We start from the raw sequence: 16,213 nt of genomic DNA on the forward strand, positions 1-16,213 counted from the left end.
TCCCTTGGAATGGGAGAGAAGATCCCTCCCTTTGATGTATTTTATGGAACCCTTAAGTCACCCATTGGAATACATTTTCACATAGTCATTGCCTTTATCCTCTTAGTGCCATGAATGGAGGAACACCCTCTGTCTTATTCACCAAAGCATCTAGAGTGATGCTTGGTCTACAGGTTGTGAATGTTAAGTATCTGTTTAATGAATCATTAGGCCTCACCGAGCTACTTACTACATTCCCAATAAATCAGATATTTCTATCATTGCTTTTCTATCAATGGACTCTTCTAACTGCCAACTCATTGGGGCCAAAATACCAAACATCAAATATTCATTCCCACTCTCTTCTAAACCCCCTATATTATATCAAGTAACAGGATTAACACATCAAGAAATATTAGGCACACGCAATAAATGTTTGTGGTTGATGAGGATGATAATGAAACAGCTGTATATTGTATTATCATTAATGCTCCTTCCTAATCATTGTAATTATTATAAACAGCAATAACTGATGGCATTTATTGAGAGCTACATGTAAAGCTCTTTAGGTCTATCATCTCATTTAATCCTTTCAATAACCATGTAAACATTTTGCAATGAGGAAACTGAAGATCAGAATCATTAAGTAACTTGCTGTTAAGTGGTACAGCCAGAATTTCAACCCAGGATCACTGACTCCACAGTTCCTGTTCTTAAACATTAGGTTAAACTATTTCCTTAGAGGAGTAAAATATTCTCATTCAAGCATTTGACTGCAACAAAAAGGCCTCACCACACTCTGTATTTCAGAGTGGAGATTCAAAATAGCTTGTTCATGTTATCCAAAGTGTCATTAGGTGTTTCATTAAGTTAGACAAAACTGTAAACATTTGCTTTTTTAAAAATAAACATGGCAGGGCTTCCCTGGTGGCACAGTGGTTGAGAATCTGCCTGCCAATGCAGGGGACACGGGTTCGAGCCCTGGTCTGGGAAGATCCCACATGCCACGGAACAACTGGGCCCGTGAGCCACAATTACTGAGCCTGCGCATCTGGAGCCTGTGCTCCGCAACAAGAGACCGCGATAGTGAGAGGCCCGTGCACCGCGATGAAGAGTGGCCCCCACTTGCCGCAACTAGAGAAAGCCCTCGCACAGAAACGAAGACCCAACACAGCCATAAATAAATAAAATTAAAAAAATAAAAAGTGAAAGGGAGACAAGGTCATTTACATGGCTGTTATAAAAAAAAAAAAAAAAAGAAAAAGAAACATGACAGTATTTACACTCTGAGAAGCAAAGTGGTATTTTTTTCCATGGGGGAAACTCTGGGTATAAGCTAATGTAAAACTGCCATAAAAACTCACCCACAAAGGCTGCCATCTGAGCTGCTGTTCTTCCTACAGAGTTGACAACATCTGTCTCGGCACCAGCTTCCAACATTACCCACGTGATGTCTTTATTACCTAGAGTTAAAAAGAAACATACTTGTTAAGACTGCACAATTCAAATATTCCCTTTTAAATAATCTGTACCCTTTTTTTTCTGCTGAGTTTTAGGTTTCTATTTTGTGGATATTTTCATTTTTTCCAAAATATAAATCATAACTATAGCAAAAAGTAAAATGCTATAGAACCCACATAGAAATTAACCTTATTTTCTAGAAAACACATCAAGCAATACAAAAATGGTATGGAATTGAATATAACTTTTTTTTTTAACAAGACAAAGTATGTTTTTCCTATGATAATACTTAGTATTAAAAAAAAGAATAATGCTTAGTATAAAGTCAAAACAAAAAACAAAGACAGAAAAAATAAAATGACTAAAAGTCTCCCCTTAATGTCTACTGACTCATCCCATCCTTCACACCTACAGGCCCTGAGATAACTACTGACAGTTGAGGATCTATCTTTTTACACTTTGTCCTATCTACACATTCATAGTGATTCTATTTGTTTTCTTTCACTAAAGGAATCCTTACAGATAATCTGCTATTATCAACTATACTCAGTGGACACCATTTCCCATTACTTTTTGCAAGCTTGAACTATGATTTCCTTAGGAACAGTTCCTGGAAAACACTGTAGGATCAAAGGTTATGCATATTTTAAATGCATTTTACCAGGCTGCCTTCCAGCAAGGTTGGGCTGATGTACACTCCGCAAAACAGTGCACAAAAGTTCCTGTGCCAAGGCTGGGCATCATCATTCCTCCTTAACCTTTGCCAATATGTTTAAGTGAAAGGTTATCATTTGTTGTTCTAATCTGCAGATCTTTGAGAGCGTTTTAAGCTTATTAGCCAGTTGTATTACTTTTGTTCTCTGTTCAATTTTCTGTCTAATTTTCTACTGTAGTATTTGTTGTTTTCTGACTGACTTATAAGAACTCTTCATATATAATGATACAACCTTTTTAGAAATGGTAATAACTATTTTCCTTAGTTTTTTAATTTATATTTTAACTCTATGGTATTTTCTATATATGGAAATGTTTTAAGATTTTATGTAATCAAATTAGGCAATGTTGCCCTTTTTGAATTCTATATTTTATACTATGCTTAGAAATGCTTTTTTTCCCCCTGGATTATAAAAATACAGATTACTGCTTTTAAAGCATGGTAATATTAAGTTACATATTTATTTTCTTAAAAAACTGTAACAAGGACAGATAATTCCACCTAATTTTAGATATTTCCCAATTGTCTTTATTCAGCAAATTATAAGCAACATGAATCAGAGTAAGTTTCTAAATGGATCATCATATTTAGTACTTAAATGTCACTGAAGCAAATAGCCCTATCATAGCAGGTATTCTCTCAAGAGAACAACAAAGAAGCTTTCATATTACTTCAAAATATAAAACTATAGAACAGCAAAGAAACTAAATTGTAAGAATAATAGATCTAGCTCCACAACTCTAAACAAAATATATTGTCAATACAAAGAATCAAGTGAATCAGTCATACGTAAACATATGTTCCCATATGTTTACATATGACTGATTCACTTTGTTATAAAGCAGAAACTAACACACCATTGTAAAGCAATTATACCCCAATAAAGATGTAAAAAAAAAAAAAAAAAAAGAATCAAGTGATTTAAATAACTAAAGAGACATCACCAAACTATAAACTATACTATAAACTATATAACATACTTCATACATTATAGCTTTTCAAAACCGATTCCCACCATGTCTTTCCATAAGACATGATCTTAAAATTACTATAACAAAAATGCGCTTAATTTAAAAATGTACACATTCTTATAACAAATTTGTATAGGTGACTATTATTGGTATATTAGAATAAATGCTAAAACTTCACCAGAAAGTGCAGCAAACATGAGGGCTGTGTATCCATGTTCATGTTGATGACAATTTACATCAGCTCCATGTCGTAAAAGTAATTTGCACATATCAAGTTTTCCTTTATATGCAGCATGCATTAGAGGAGTCATTCCATTCTTTAACAGAAAGGGAAAAAAAGTATTAAGTTTACTTATTTACCTCTCCCCCTGCCTATGAACAATTCCTGCAATTAAATTAAAACACAAAATAAAATGAATTAATAAAATCATCTTTATAATCTGCATTTTTATACTCAATTCCCCACTTGGATCTTCCATAAACTGCTGAAGAAAAAAGATGGTTTTATTACCTGAGGTTTTCTACAGATTAGCAAACAGATTCAGAGAAGAATTGCTCAACTTCACATGACTAGTAAAATGGCCAGGGCAAGGACCAAAACTTAAATTTATCAGGGCTCTCATCTCTACTACACATACTTAGCTCCTGGGGAAACAAATGAACAAGCAGATAAAAATGCATTAAAAAAAGAAAAGAAAAGAAAAAAGTAAGGAAAAACCTTAAAACAAATAGAATGCTTATCAAGGGGAAAGTTGAATGTGGTATATCCATAGCATGGAATAGTATGGAATAGTGTGATGTTACTAATTGAATACATTTGTATCTATTGAATTGAAAAAATTTCCTTGAATTACTGCCAATGAGAAAAACAAGATGTGAGAAATGTATGTTAGAGTGTTCTCATTTTTAAAAAATGATCCTCAAAATCACATTTATATTTTGATCATATATATATGATTTGGTTATATATATGATTATATGAATATGGAGAAATGATTGGTAGTGTTTATACCAGGCTACACTGTTTAGTCTCCATATGTTTTGTCCATATCCAATGAAACATCCAACTTTATATGTTGACTACCTAATACTATTTGGTGGATAAATAAATGAGATGTTCCCTGTAAGTAAATCTTCTCAGAATCCAGGAGAGACTCTCTGAGTGCTGGAATTTCAGAGTTACTCTGGATGAAAACCTCTCTAAAACACATAATCTCTTTTTTAAGCAAATCTTAGAACACTAACATAATTTGAATTGTTCTTGATGATTCTAGACTATTATAATGAACATCGTCATCAATATTATCAGAGATTTGTTGATGTGAGAATCATAGGAAGGTTCTACAAGAGGCAACTTAGTAGTAGTCAATGTTTCTTGAGAGTAGTAACGGGAAACTGATAAGGAGATTAAAACTTTAGTAGTTTAAAAAACTTTAAATATGATGACCCTAAAAATAAAGTTTCTCTCCCATAATTTTTAAATCAAAGAATTCATCAATATTAGTCTATTGAGTTACAACTCTATATCATTAAATGCAGCATTCATTCATTCAGCAAATATTTATCGAGTGCCTAAGATATGTCAGACACAGATCTATGCACTGTGGGTAGCAATGAGCAAATTCCATGCCCCTAAAGTCTAAGTCCCTGGCACTAAATTTTAGTAGGGGTGACAAGGTAGATGGTGATAATAAGTGCTATAGGGAAACAGCATCGAGTAAGGGGGAGAGGGAATGGCAGAAGGTAAGAAGAGATCGTTATTTTTAAAAGAACAGTCAAAGAATGTCCCTCTGAGCAGGTGGCATTTGAACAAAGCCCTGGAAGGAGCAAAGGATGTAAATAACTAGAGGAAGAATGCTCCAGTAAAGAGAATGCAAGTGTAAAACTCTTTGGGGGAGAGGAGCATTGGGTTCAAGGAATACCAAGGAGGCCAAATCTGTGCGCAGCTCACTCACAGAAGCTCCAGGAACCTCCTTCTCTTGAATTTGGTGCCCCTAGGTTTAAACATTAAGTACAGGAGTGTGTCTCATGTTTTAACCTTAAGTAGGATGCCAATGCTTGTGGAAGGTTTCTGCAAACTTATTCAAGTTACAGAAAAGCCATTCTATCTTAAGTTGTTAAAAGAGTTTTTACCCCCAGTAGTTAAATATTATCAAATGCATTATATCTATTGAGATGATCATATTTCTCTTTTATTCTGTAATATAGTGAATTACATTGAAAGATTTTCTAAACTGAACCATCCTATCATTCTTGGAGAAACCTTACTTGGTTAAGCCTTATTATTCTTTTGATACACTACTGGATCAAGTTGGTAGTATTTTATATAGTGTTTTTGCATCTGTATTACAAAGTGAATTGAGCCCACAGTTTGCTTGGGCTTCTTCCTGTTTTGGCATCAGCATTATGCTAACTTTATCAAATGAGTTAGGCAGCTTCCCATCTTTTTATGAACTAATGGTACAATCTGTGTAAAATGAGAATTAAATGTTCCTTGAATGTTTTGTAAAGCTTACTCAGGTGTGCAGCTTTAGAAGGTAGTTGGCACTTAAATACATTTATACAAATCTTCCTTAATTATCCCAGTTTTTCTATTTCTATATGAGATAAATACGTTCATTTTTATTTTCCTAAAAAAATCACTACTTTCATATGGGTTTTCAAATGAATTGGCTTTAAAAAGTTATGACAATTCCTCTTATAATTGCAGTTATGCTCTTACTTCCTTGGTGTTTATTTATTATTTTCTTGCTTATACTTTCCAAATTGTGTCTATTTTTTTGGTCTTAAATTGATAACTTTGTTTTATCTTTTCTTTTTTAACAGCTTCATTGTGATATAATTTACTCATTTAATGTTACAATTAAATAGTTTTAAGTATTTTCAGAGTTGTGCAACCATCACCACAATCAATTTTAGAATATTTTTGTCAAAACCAAATGAAATACCATACCTATTAGCAGTCATTCCCGTTACCCCTCCCCATCCCATTACCCAGCCTTAGGCAACCGCTAATCTACTTTCTGTGTCTATGAACTTGCCCATTTCGGACATCTCCTATACATGAAATCATACAATATTAGTCTTGTTTGATTGGCTTCTTTCACTTGGGAGAATGTTTTTGAAATTCACCCATGTTGTAGCATGCACCAGGACTTCATTCCTCTTTGTGACTGAATAATATTCTGTTGCATGGATACACTACACTGTGTTTATCCACTTATCAGCTGATGGATGTTTGGACTGTTCCCACCTTTGGCTCTTATGAATAATGCTGCTATAAACATTCATGTTCAAGTTTTTGTATTGTCATATGTTTTATTTTTCTTAGTTACATACCTAGGATTGCTGAGTTATATGGTAACTCTATGTTTAATCATTTGAGGAACTGTCAACCCATTTTAAAGAGCAGCTGCACCATTTTATATTCCTACCAGCAAAGCACGAGGGTTCCAGCTTCTCCACATCCTCACTAATACTTGTTATTATCTACATATATATTTTTATTATTGCCATCCTAGTGGGTGTAAAGTGGCCTCTCGTGGTTTTTTTTTTTTTTTTTTTTTTTTTTTTTTTTTTTTTTGCGGTACGCGGGCCTCTCACTGTTGTGGCCTCTCCCGTTGAGGAGCACAGGCTCCAGCCGCTCCGCGGCATGTGGGATCTTCCCAGACCGGGGCACGAACCCGTGTCCCCTGCATCACTGGCAGACTCTCAACCACTGCGCCACCAGGGAAGCCCTCATTGTGGTTTTGATTTGCATTTCCCTGGCAGCTAATTTTGAGCCTTTTTTCATGTGCATATTGGTTATTCATATGTCTTCTTCGGAAGAAGAAGATCCTTTGCCCATTTTTTAATAGGGTTATTTGCCATTTTTATTATTGAGTTGTACGAGTTCTTAATACGTTCTAGTTACAAGTCCCTTACCAGATATGATTTGTAAAACCATTCTGTGGCTTTTATTTTTACTTTCTGGATGGTGTGCTTTGAAGCACAAAGGTTTTAATTTTTATTTTTTCTTTACTTTTTCTTTTGTTGCTTGTGCTTGATGGCTTTAAAAATTTTTTATTTCTATTTTATTTTTCTTAACTCATTTCTTCTATTTTCTGAGTATACTTTATTCTTTTTATCTAATTTCATGAGTTGAAAGGTCAGAACAACACAAAGATTTAAAGTACAATAACAAGTGCTACAAAATTTCCTCTGAATATGACTTTGGCCACATGACACGGCTTTTGATAAACAGTAGCTTTTGATAAATGTTGTGTTTTCAGTTGTTTATAGTAGGAAATTTCTACTTCTATTTCTTCTTTTACCGAAGAACTATTCAGAATTTTTAAAAACATTCAGGTTATATGTTTTATTCTTTGGAACATATTTTTGTTTATTTTCAGTGTTATATTGCATTTGGTAAACTTGTTTAAAGTTAGTTAAATTTTTCCTTTACAAAATAGTATAATACGGGACTTCCCTGGTGGCGCAGTGATTAAGAATCCGCTTGCCAATGCAGGGAACACAGGTTCGAACCCTGGTACGGGAAGATCCCACGTGCCGCGGAGCAACTAAGCTCGAGTGCCACAACTACTGACCCTGCACTCTAGAGTCCGTGAGCCTCAACAACTGAGCCCGAGTGCCGCAACTACTGAATCCCACGCACCTACAGCCCGTGCTCCGCAACAAGAGAAGCCACCACAATGAGAAGCCCGCACGCCGCAATGAAGAGTAGCCCCGCCCTGTTCCCCGCAACTGGAGAAAGCCCACGCGCAGCAACAAAGACCCAACGCAGCCAAAAAATAAATAAATAAATAAAAATTTTTTTAAAAAAGAAAAAACTCATTTCTAAAATAAAAAAAAAGTATAATACATAAACCAATTTTTTTTTTTTTTTTTTTTTTTTTTTTTGCGGTACGCGGGCCTCTCACTGTGTGGCCTCTCCCGTTGTGGAGCACAGGCTCCGGACGCGCAGGCTCAACGACCATGGCTCACGGGCCCAGCTGCTCCGCGGCATGTGGGATCTTCCCGGACCGGGGCACGAACCCGTGTCCGCTGCATCGGCAGGTGGAGTGTCAACCACTGCGCCACCAGGGAAGCCCATAAACCAGTTTTTAACAGTGTTAAATGTAAATGGAGATGTACTATTTCTGTCTTATATAAAGTGCATAGACTGTTAGGTTATTCAAATTTTCCATGCCTTGAATACTCTTTTCTACTTATCATTTTCTAAAAGATGCTATCGTGGTCTTACAAATTTCTCCTTTGAATTCTACTTTTTTCTTTATAAACCTCAAAGCTTATAAGATTATTAGTGAAGGCTTAAGGCTGGTATATTCCTGGTGGTTTATCAACTTTCTATAAGAAAGAGTCTACATCTTTTTTTGTTTTTTTTTTTTTTTTTGCTTTTTTGCTTTAAACTTTTTTTTGCGGTACGCGGGCCTCTCACTGTTGTGGCCTCTCCCGTTGTGGAGCACAGGCTCCGGATGCGCAGGCTTAGCCGCCAAGGCTCACGGGCCCAGCCGCTCCGCGGCACGTGGGATCTTCCCGGACCGGGGCATGAACCCGTGTCCCCTGCATCGGCAGGCGGACTCTGAACCACTGCGCCACCAGGAGAAGCCCTTTAAGCTTTATTTTGTCTGATATTAACTTTACTACCCATGTGCGGGTAAAGGGTTAACAAAACACCTCCTTTGCTGCATGAGAAACTGAAATTCAGTTAATGTTCTAGTACTAGAACTGTCCTGTATAATATCTACTAGCCACACATGGCTAATGGCTGCCATACTGGACAGCTCTGAAGAGAAACTACCATCTCAGAAAGTTATTCTGGATTGCAATTGTTCTAGAAAGTTGAGTTTAGGTCAGTTAACCCTCCCGAGAAGTAGAATTGCTGGATCAAAGGTATATACATTTAAAAATGAGAAATATTCTAAAATTTTCTCCAGAATATGATGCCAATTTATACCTAATCCAGTAGCATATAAAAGTCCAATGTTTCACAAGAAATGACATGGAATTGGTTTAACGGTCACTTATTCGATTACCAGTAAAATTAAACATGTTTTTATATCCTTATTATCTTTTGCAACCTGTCTGCTGACATTTGCTTTAGAGCTTAGGATAACTTGAGCACAAATGCTAGAAAACAACTCTTATTATTAGATTTTATATATTACCCACTCTCATAGGAAGTAAAACTTTATTAAATGTTTTAAATTTTACCTCATCCAAGCAGTTGACATGAACATTCTTGCTGGCTAACAATGTTCCAGCTTCTTGGACAGTACCTTAAAAAAAAAAAGAAAGAAAATGCAAAGGTTTTTTTATATCTAGAACAGAAAAAAAATCTAACGTCAAAGAAACAGACTTTAAAGGGTTATCTGTAAAACTAAGATGAGTCAGGTCAGGTTGCTAAGAAATAAAGCATCAATCGCATACTGTTTATTCCGCAAAGTAATTATCCCAGAGAACAGATTCATATAGACTAAAATAGCTGCATCTTGCTTTTACTTCCATTGGCCTTATAGTATATTAAACTGGCCACATTTTCCTTTTGGCAGTAATACAATAACCACAAAGCATAACACTTTTAATACTGAAACAAATCTTAAAGGGCATCTAATCCAACCCACCATCTGAAGCTTAAATTGCAGTCAATGTAATAACAGTTCAAAATACAGTCAGTATTTATATACCTTGTCACCACTACGTCCTGTGAATTGATGGCATGCTCCTAACAGAATTCTTGGTTTGGAAATGCTGAGGTAAATGTATCTTTTATGCCTCGTACTATATAAAAGTGCCATATGGTCAGTATTCAGACTCGCATACTGAAAGCCATCTGATGTAAACCTGAAGGTCAGTCTCTGTAAATTTGTAAATAAGCTGTAATTGGGCCACGACTATCAGGTTTTCCAGCCTTCTGTAAGGCATACTAAGGCATAGTTGCAGGAGAGAATGTTGCTATTATCATCCTTAATAGGAGCCAATCACATGTTCTGCCAAAAAATTTCTGGTGTGACGGGGAACGGGATAATGAAATTGCATGTTCTCAGGGAGAAAGGATGAGATAAGCCTCTCCTCTAAAAGGACATAAAAGAATAGAAGCATCCTCAACTAGGAGTTATTTCTTGTCTTTAAATTTAGAATTATAGTTCAAGAATGTGTTAAACTTTGCAGTTCTTCCAGAGCTAAAGGTGGAATGCAGAATGAAGCTTAGCCTGCTTCTTTCTACCCAACCTGCTTCTTAGGCACATGGTCTGAGTGCCCCTCACTAACAGAGGGGAGATACAGAAATGTCTCCTAGATTGATAGCGAAATAGCTCATCTGGGGAAATGTCAAGTGAGTGATCTACAAGGCCCCGAATTATGACAGCAGCTATTGTGCCAAGAGTTCATTTGTCTGGTCCCACCCTCCACCTGAGGGCAGTTGGTATCACTGGCTGAATGGCTACAGAGGGAGAGGGGAAAGCCTTCAAGCATGCAAGCAGGTTGTGCAGGGCAGCTTATCCATATCTGTGGCTTCTCACCAGAGACTCTCAAACATCTTTGGAAAGGAATTAGAACAAACTCCTGCACACCAGTTTCACTTGAGGAAGATGCTTCAGCTGAACCCCATTATCCACTGAGGAATAACTGAAGTTATTTTCCATCTGACTGAGAGATGTTTATGCAATAAAGGGAGAATACTATAGGGATTGTGATCATGACAGAGCCTGCTATATGTTAGGGAAAGGATGGGGATTGCAATCATAAACATTTGGCTCATATTAGACAACAGGCCAATAATTCTATAAAATGTTTAGCCCAGTGGCTAACAATGTACAGTAAATCTGTCCAATCGCAGGGCAACTAAAAAAAAAAAAGTGAGTTGTTCACTCACATACCATGGAATACCAGTTAGTCTTTTGAAATGCAGGGACCAGGATGGGAAAATTTTTCTGAAACTGTTTGGGCTTCTAGAGAATGAAAACATATTTTGGAAAATAGATGAGCAAAATACCCCCAAGAGGAAAAACTTTTGATGATTTCTAGCTTGGAGTTTCTAATTTAATGACATTAGGAAACTGTAGAAGGTCTAGAATAGCATGCAAATGGGAAACACATAGTTTACACAGAAGGATTTTTATTTTTTGTCATTCCTTACTGTGCATAGTATACTCTCAAACAATATTTTGCAATTAAAAGATTATTTGCTTTACTTGGGAAAGAAATATGTTAAATCTGATTTAACAAACTCTTAAGATGAGGGGATGTGGTACTATAAAGGGGATGGGAAATGAGTCAACATTTATCCTCATTGGAGACAAAAAAGAATAGACATAACTGACGAAAATAATATTTAATAATTTGTTTCCCTTGTGAGAATTTCTCCAAGTTGCTCCAGAGAAGAAAACACAACCCAACCTGCTCCATTACGGTGGGATAGATAACTTATCTGGATGGACCAGCATTTTAGCAGAGAAGAGATGATGATAAGAGTGATATTCTCACTGTTACTGCCCTCTCTTATATCACACTAGAGCCCTTTCAGGACCACTATAAAACTGAACAAGTCCTATAAAACCCTCAGTTTTCTTATATAGGAAGCAGAAATAATAACATCCATCCCACAGTGTTCTTAGGACTAAGGGCTTGGCTTGGTACCGGGCACGGAGTACAACCTCAGTGCATATTAGATGCTCTTGTTATTTATATTTACAGCAGCATAATATAATTCACTGCGACATTTCTAATATCTAGTTTGGGACCACTGGTCTCTACTGAAGACAAGGAGAAGTAGCCAAAACAAACAAAAAGGGAGAAACAAACTAACATGTCATTTTCTGTTTCCAGCAATCCATCAGATAGTCATGAGATCTGAATATTTATGAGTTTCAATCATTTAGTGGGATCCCTCAACAGGAATGTTTTGAGGAATCTATATCTAAGTTAAGTATTTAAAAAACTATTTGGCTTGTTAGTTGCTGTTACATTTATGTATAAGTAAAATCATGTATAAATAATTAAAGTGTCTGTATTTAAAAATAATATATGGATACAGACTTAATCATAGATACATAGTTATAAATGAAATTTAAAATAGACTTCTAATTACAACATATATTTTGAAGTAGTGAATCTGTTTAAGTGTAAAGTTTCTAAATTCTCCTATGTGTATCTATTTTTAGACTTTGTAACAAAATGTCTTCAAGTTAGGATTATGAATCACTACATAAAAATTAGAGTAACTAAAAGAGCTGTTGTTTTGTAAAGGAAGACAATGAAGCCCACAGAGGTTGCAAAACCTGCCCAGTCATATAGTTAATGGTAACTACGTATTTGAATTTAAATTTGTCTTTGAACTCTATGCTATAATTATTAGTAGACCTGAATCTTTCTATATACCAGAGGTACTAGAAATAACATTATTAACTACACAGGACCTTAGAGCAGGATCTTTTAACAGTCCCAAATTGTAAACAACTGAAATGTCCATCAGTGTCACCAGATAAGCAAATAGTAGTATATCCATACATAGAAAATAAAAGAAAAAAATAAGAAATTATTGGTGCAGTATGGATGAACATGAATATCATGATGCTGAGTGAAATGTCATGCAAAAAAAAAGGAATATTTATTATACTTACTGTATAATTCCACTTACATAAAATTCTAGAATAGAGAAATCTAATCAATAGTGACATCTATCAGTGGTTGCCTGGAGACAGGGGTGGAGGGAGTGACATTACAAATGGGTATGTAGAACGTTTTGGGGGTGACAGAACTGTTCACTGTCTAGATTGCAGTGGTTTCATGGATGTATACTTATGTCAAAACTGACTTTTAAAAAGTGTACACTTGAAATATGTACCATTTATCATACTTTAGTTATACTCCAATAAAACTGGTAGAATAAACCTTATTGTCCGAGTCCGCTTCACATCTCCTTTAACACAAACAATAATAATAAAAAAAATAATTACGTTACTTTCTTGTGAAATTGGCAGCAGTGATCCCAGGGATTTCAAGTACTAAACAAGATAAGTAATGAAAGACTTTCTGGCTTATATTCTTAAAGTTTAATTTATTTTGAAATAGTGCTTCCTCAGTGTTTAATGAAAAAGATATCAGAGCTTAGAAGAATGGGTCAATCTACAAATAATATAACCCAGTTAAACTGTGCTTAAGTGATTTCATTTCTCTTCTGAAATGCTGTGAAATGGATGCTGTTAGTGACTATGATTTAAATGGATATGTGAGAAACAGCTTCTCAGTTTCATCTGGAACTTCTTTTTGGCATTCTAACAAATAAACAACCTGTAGAATACCTAGAATGTGCATTTACTCAGAAGAAGAAATTGTTTAAAAGTGTCCGGTAGCAATGTGCGGTATTCTCTGGACTGTAAGTCCCACTTACAATCGGCTTAACTTCTGGAGGGCAGTGGTTAGCCGGAGGGAGAACTCAAAAATTTGTTGAGTTTATTTCAGATTGGCCAAGATGACAGGTCACACGTGGCTGGAAACTTATTGTTAGTTCCACGTACTAGTACTGACTAAGCCAGTGGTTCTCAAAGTTGAGAAAGGTACTGAAGGGAAAAATATCAGAACTCTACTCACCTCCTTTCAAGAAAATTGCTTCTTATGAGTACGAATATAAACTTTGTTTATGAGCTTCGTTCAACTGTAAGCCAAAAATTATTTTACAAATTTTAAATGCACACAAATCTACAAAATCAATAACGTTTACAATTAAAATTAATTTAACTTGACAGATGAAAATATTTTGCTGCAATTAAATTGCCTCTCAAAGTGAATAAGATATGGTATGGACTCTGGTGCTGGTTTCATTTTTTCATTTTGTTTAGTTTGTTTTCAAGTCCAGCATATTTCTAGGACTGTGGGCCATATGATATCTCTGCTCTGCCACTTATTACCTGTATTATATTGGGCAAGCTATTTGAACTTTTCAGTTTATTTGTTTCTTGTCTATCAAGTAGAGACTGCCATGTTTACCATAATAATAGCCAACAGAGTATTTTAAACACATTACTCATACTAACTCATTTTATCCTTATAGCAGTGTTGTGAGGTGGGTACCATTTTTCACATGGAGAACCTAAGGCTCAGAAACAGTAATTTGCCCAAGGCCAAGTCACCAGCAGATGAATGAGGTAGGATTCCAAATCAGACTTGAAAGGTTAACTACCATCCTATGCTGTCCCTCATAATGTTGTAGCTTAAAAATAATTCCTAGCTTATCAAGATTAAATGCATGGATATATGTAAAGTGCTAAGAATTATGCCAGGCCCAAAATAACAATCAGTCAAAGTTGGCTACGGTTGTTACTTTCTCTTATCTCCCATTACATTTTTTTAAGAGTATGGTAATGTCCCACAGACCTTCACTTGACAAGAATGTATCACATACTATGTCTATCTCACTTCTTTTCTCATCAGCTTGGACCAATTAAATAGGTGAGACAGTGTCTGTGTAATTTGTTGCACGATGTAGGCCCAGAAAAAAATCACAGTGCTAACCAGGCAAAATTCACATTAATTCTTTTATTTAATCTTTAAAAATAAAAACTAGTGGATACCTAATAATGTATCCAAGGATTCCCTCCCTACGTCTCCACACACACCACCTGCCGCTTTCAGAGACCCCGTTTATAAAACTGCTCACTTGCTTACACTTTTGAGAGAGGGTGATAGCTCTGGACTGCTTAAAAACAGAATTTGCATCCCTGGTGGATTATAAGTTGATGCGTTGTCTCCTTTTTTTGCCCAGCACTGTACCTGGCACAGAGCTGAGACTCACATGGTTGCTGAGCTGAATCCCAGGGCCACCAAAGGCACGGAGACATGAACCAGAGACAGGCAGAAAAGGGAGACTGCAGTGCCAAACAGGTCAGCGAGGACCGTGCTGGACAAACAATCTGCAACAACTCCAAGTCCCACAATTCTAGGCAAAGAACACATCATAGCAAATTACAGCTGTGACTGAGTTCAGCCTGTCGAGATCAGATGGAGTGGGCTCAGCTCATGAGCACCTGTTGAATTCCAATCCGATATTTCTCTCCTTTACGTTTAGACTTTTCTTGTCAGTATAAAGAATACATGTGCCTTTCTCTCTGTAGGTCCAGATGGGAGCCAGGTTACTTAGAAAAAAAGAAAGACTGGAAATTACGGAGTTTATGTTGCAATGACTGGCTCCTCTGCCGTTCGAGGGAGCTTAAAACAGCCAAATGAACAATGCCCGCAGTTCCCACACATCCGTATCGCCGCGCCGTGACAGTGCAGAAGCCACGTAGTCACGCTGTTGTCACCTGCCAGGTAACGGGACTTCGGGAACTCTTCTGGGACGTCCACTCGGGGACGGAGCGGAAAACATGGCTTCTGGCTCGTCCCCGGGGCCTGCGTCTCCCTCCCTAGGACCCGGAGCGGCGGAAGTGGGACGCGCGTTGGGAGAATGGAAGGGAAAGCGCGGAAGAGCGCGATTAGAAGGTCGCAGCCCTGCGAAGTGCGCAGAGCGGTGTGGACGCCTCCCCAGCCCCCTCGCTGTTCTGCGAGTTCCTGCGGCGGCCGGGGGTTTCTGGAAGGAAGCCAGGGAGGCCCTGGACTCAGAAGCCTCAATGCGGCAAATTACAGACCTTGTTTTGTGCCCTTGTAAGGAACCCTTCTCCTTAGGAGCTCCCTCCACCCGCCCCAAGCGAGGGCGGGGACAGCCAAGGGATCCAGATCTTTCGGCCTCCGGAAGTCGAAACGGCCCTCAGACAACCGATCTAAGAACCTGAAACTTCCAGACCACTATCGCCCAGACGGACGGTGGTCAAAATCACCTTAGGAGTTTTGAAGAATGCACATTCTGAGGCCCCACCCCGGGTCGCTCATTATCATCCGAAGTGGAGCCTGGAAATGTGCACCCTTCCAAAAGCTGATTTAGAAGACGAACGTCTGCAACCTCCGCTCCCGTCCCAGCGGCGCTTCTCCTTCCCCACCTCTCCGCCCCCGCAACCGGTCCCAGACCAAAGGTAGGAGTGCTGTTTCCCGGTCGCAGGATGTCAGCCTCGCAAAACCGCAACCCAGGGTCAGCCGGGCCGGGGGCGCCGCCCGG

The 16,213-nt window shown here is 37.4% G+C and overlaps 1 protein-coding gene across 3 annotated transcripts in view; it reads right to left on the reverse strand.

Moving 5' to 3' along the window:
* Positions 1-16,213, reverse strand: part of ANKMY2 (ankyrin repeat and MYND domain containing 2) — a 35,436-nt gene that overhangs the window by 18,873 nt on the left and 350 nt on the right. The window contains exons 1-5 of one of the 3 annotated variants that reach the window (XM_060157113.1): positions 15,750-16,010; positions 13,717-13,780; positions 9,340-9,404; positions 3,305-3,443; positions 1,344-1,442 (exon numbers count right to left, since the gene is read on the reverse strand). In XM_060157113.1, coding sequence (XP_060013096.1) covers positions 1,344-1,442; positions 3,305-3,437 — 232 coding nt within the window. In that variant the 5' untranslated portion in view covers positions 3,438-3,443; positions 9,340-9,404; positions 13,717-13,780; positions 15,750-16,010. Of the gene's footprint in view, positions 1-1,343; positions 1,443-3,304; positions 3,444-9,339; positions 9,405-13,716; positions 13,781-15,749; positions 16,011-16,213 lie in introns of those variants that run through there. The other 2 variants (XM_060157112.1, XM_060157111.1) reach the window with 2 other exon arrangements.

The sequence above is a fragment of the Lagenorhynchus albirostris genome, chromosome 8 (genome assembly GCF_949774975.1).
Source record: "Lagenorhynchus albirostris chromosome 8, mLagAlb1.1, whole genome shotgun sequence".
NCBI classification, from domain to species: domain Eukaryota; kingdom Metazoa; phylum Chordata; class Mammalia; order Artiodactyla; family Delphinidae; genus Lagenorhynchus; species Lagenorhynchus albirostris.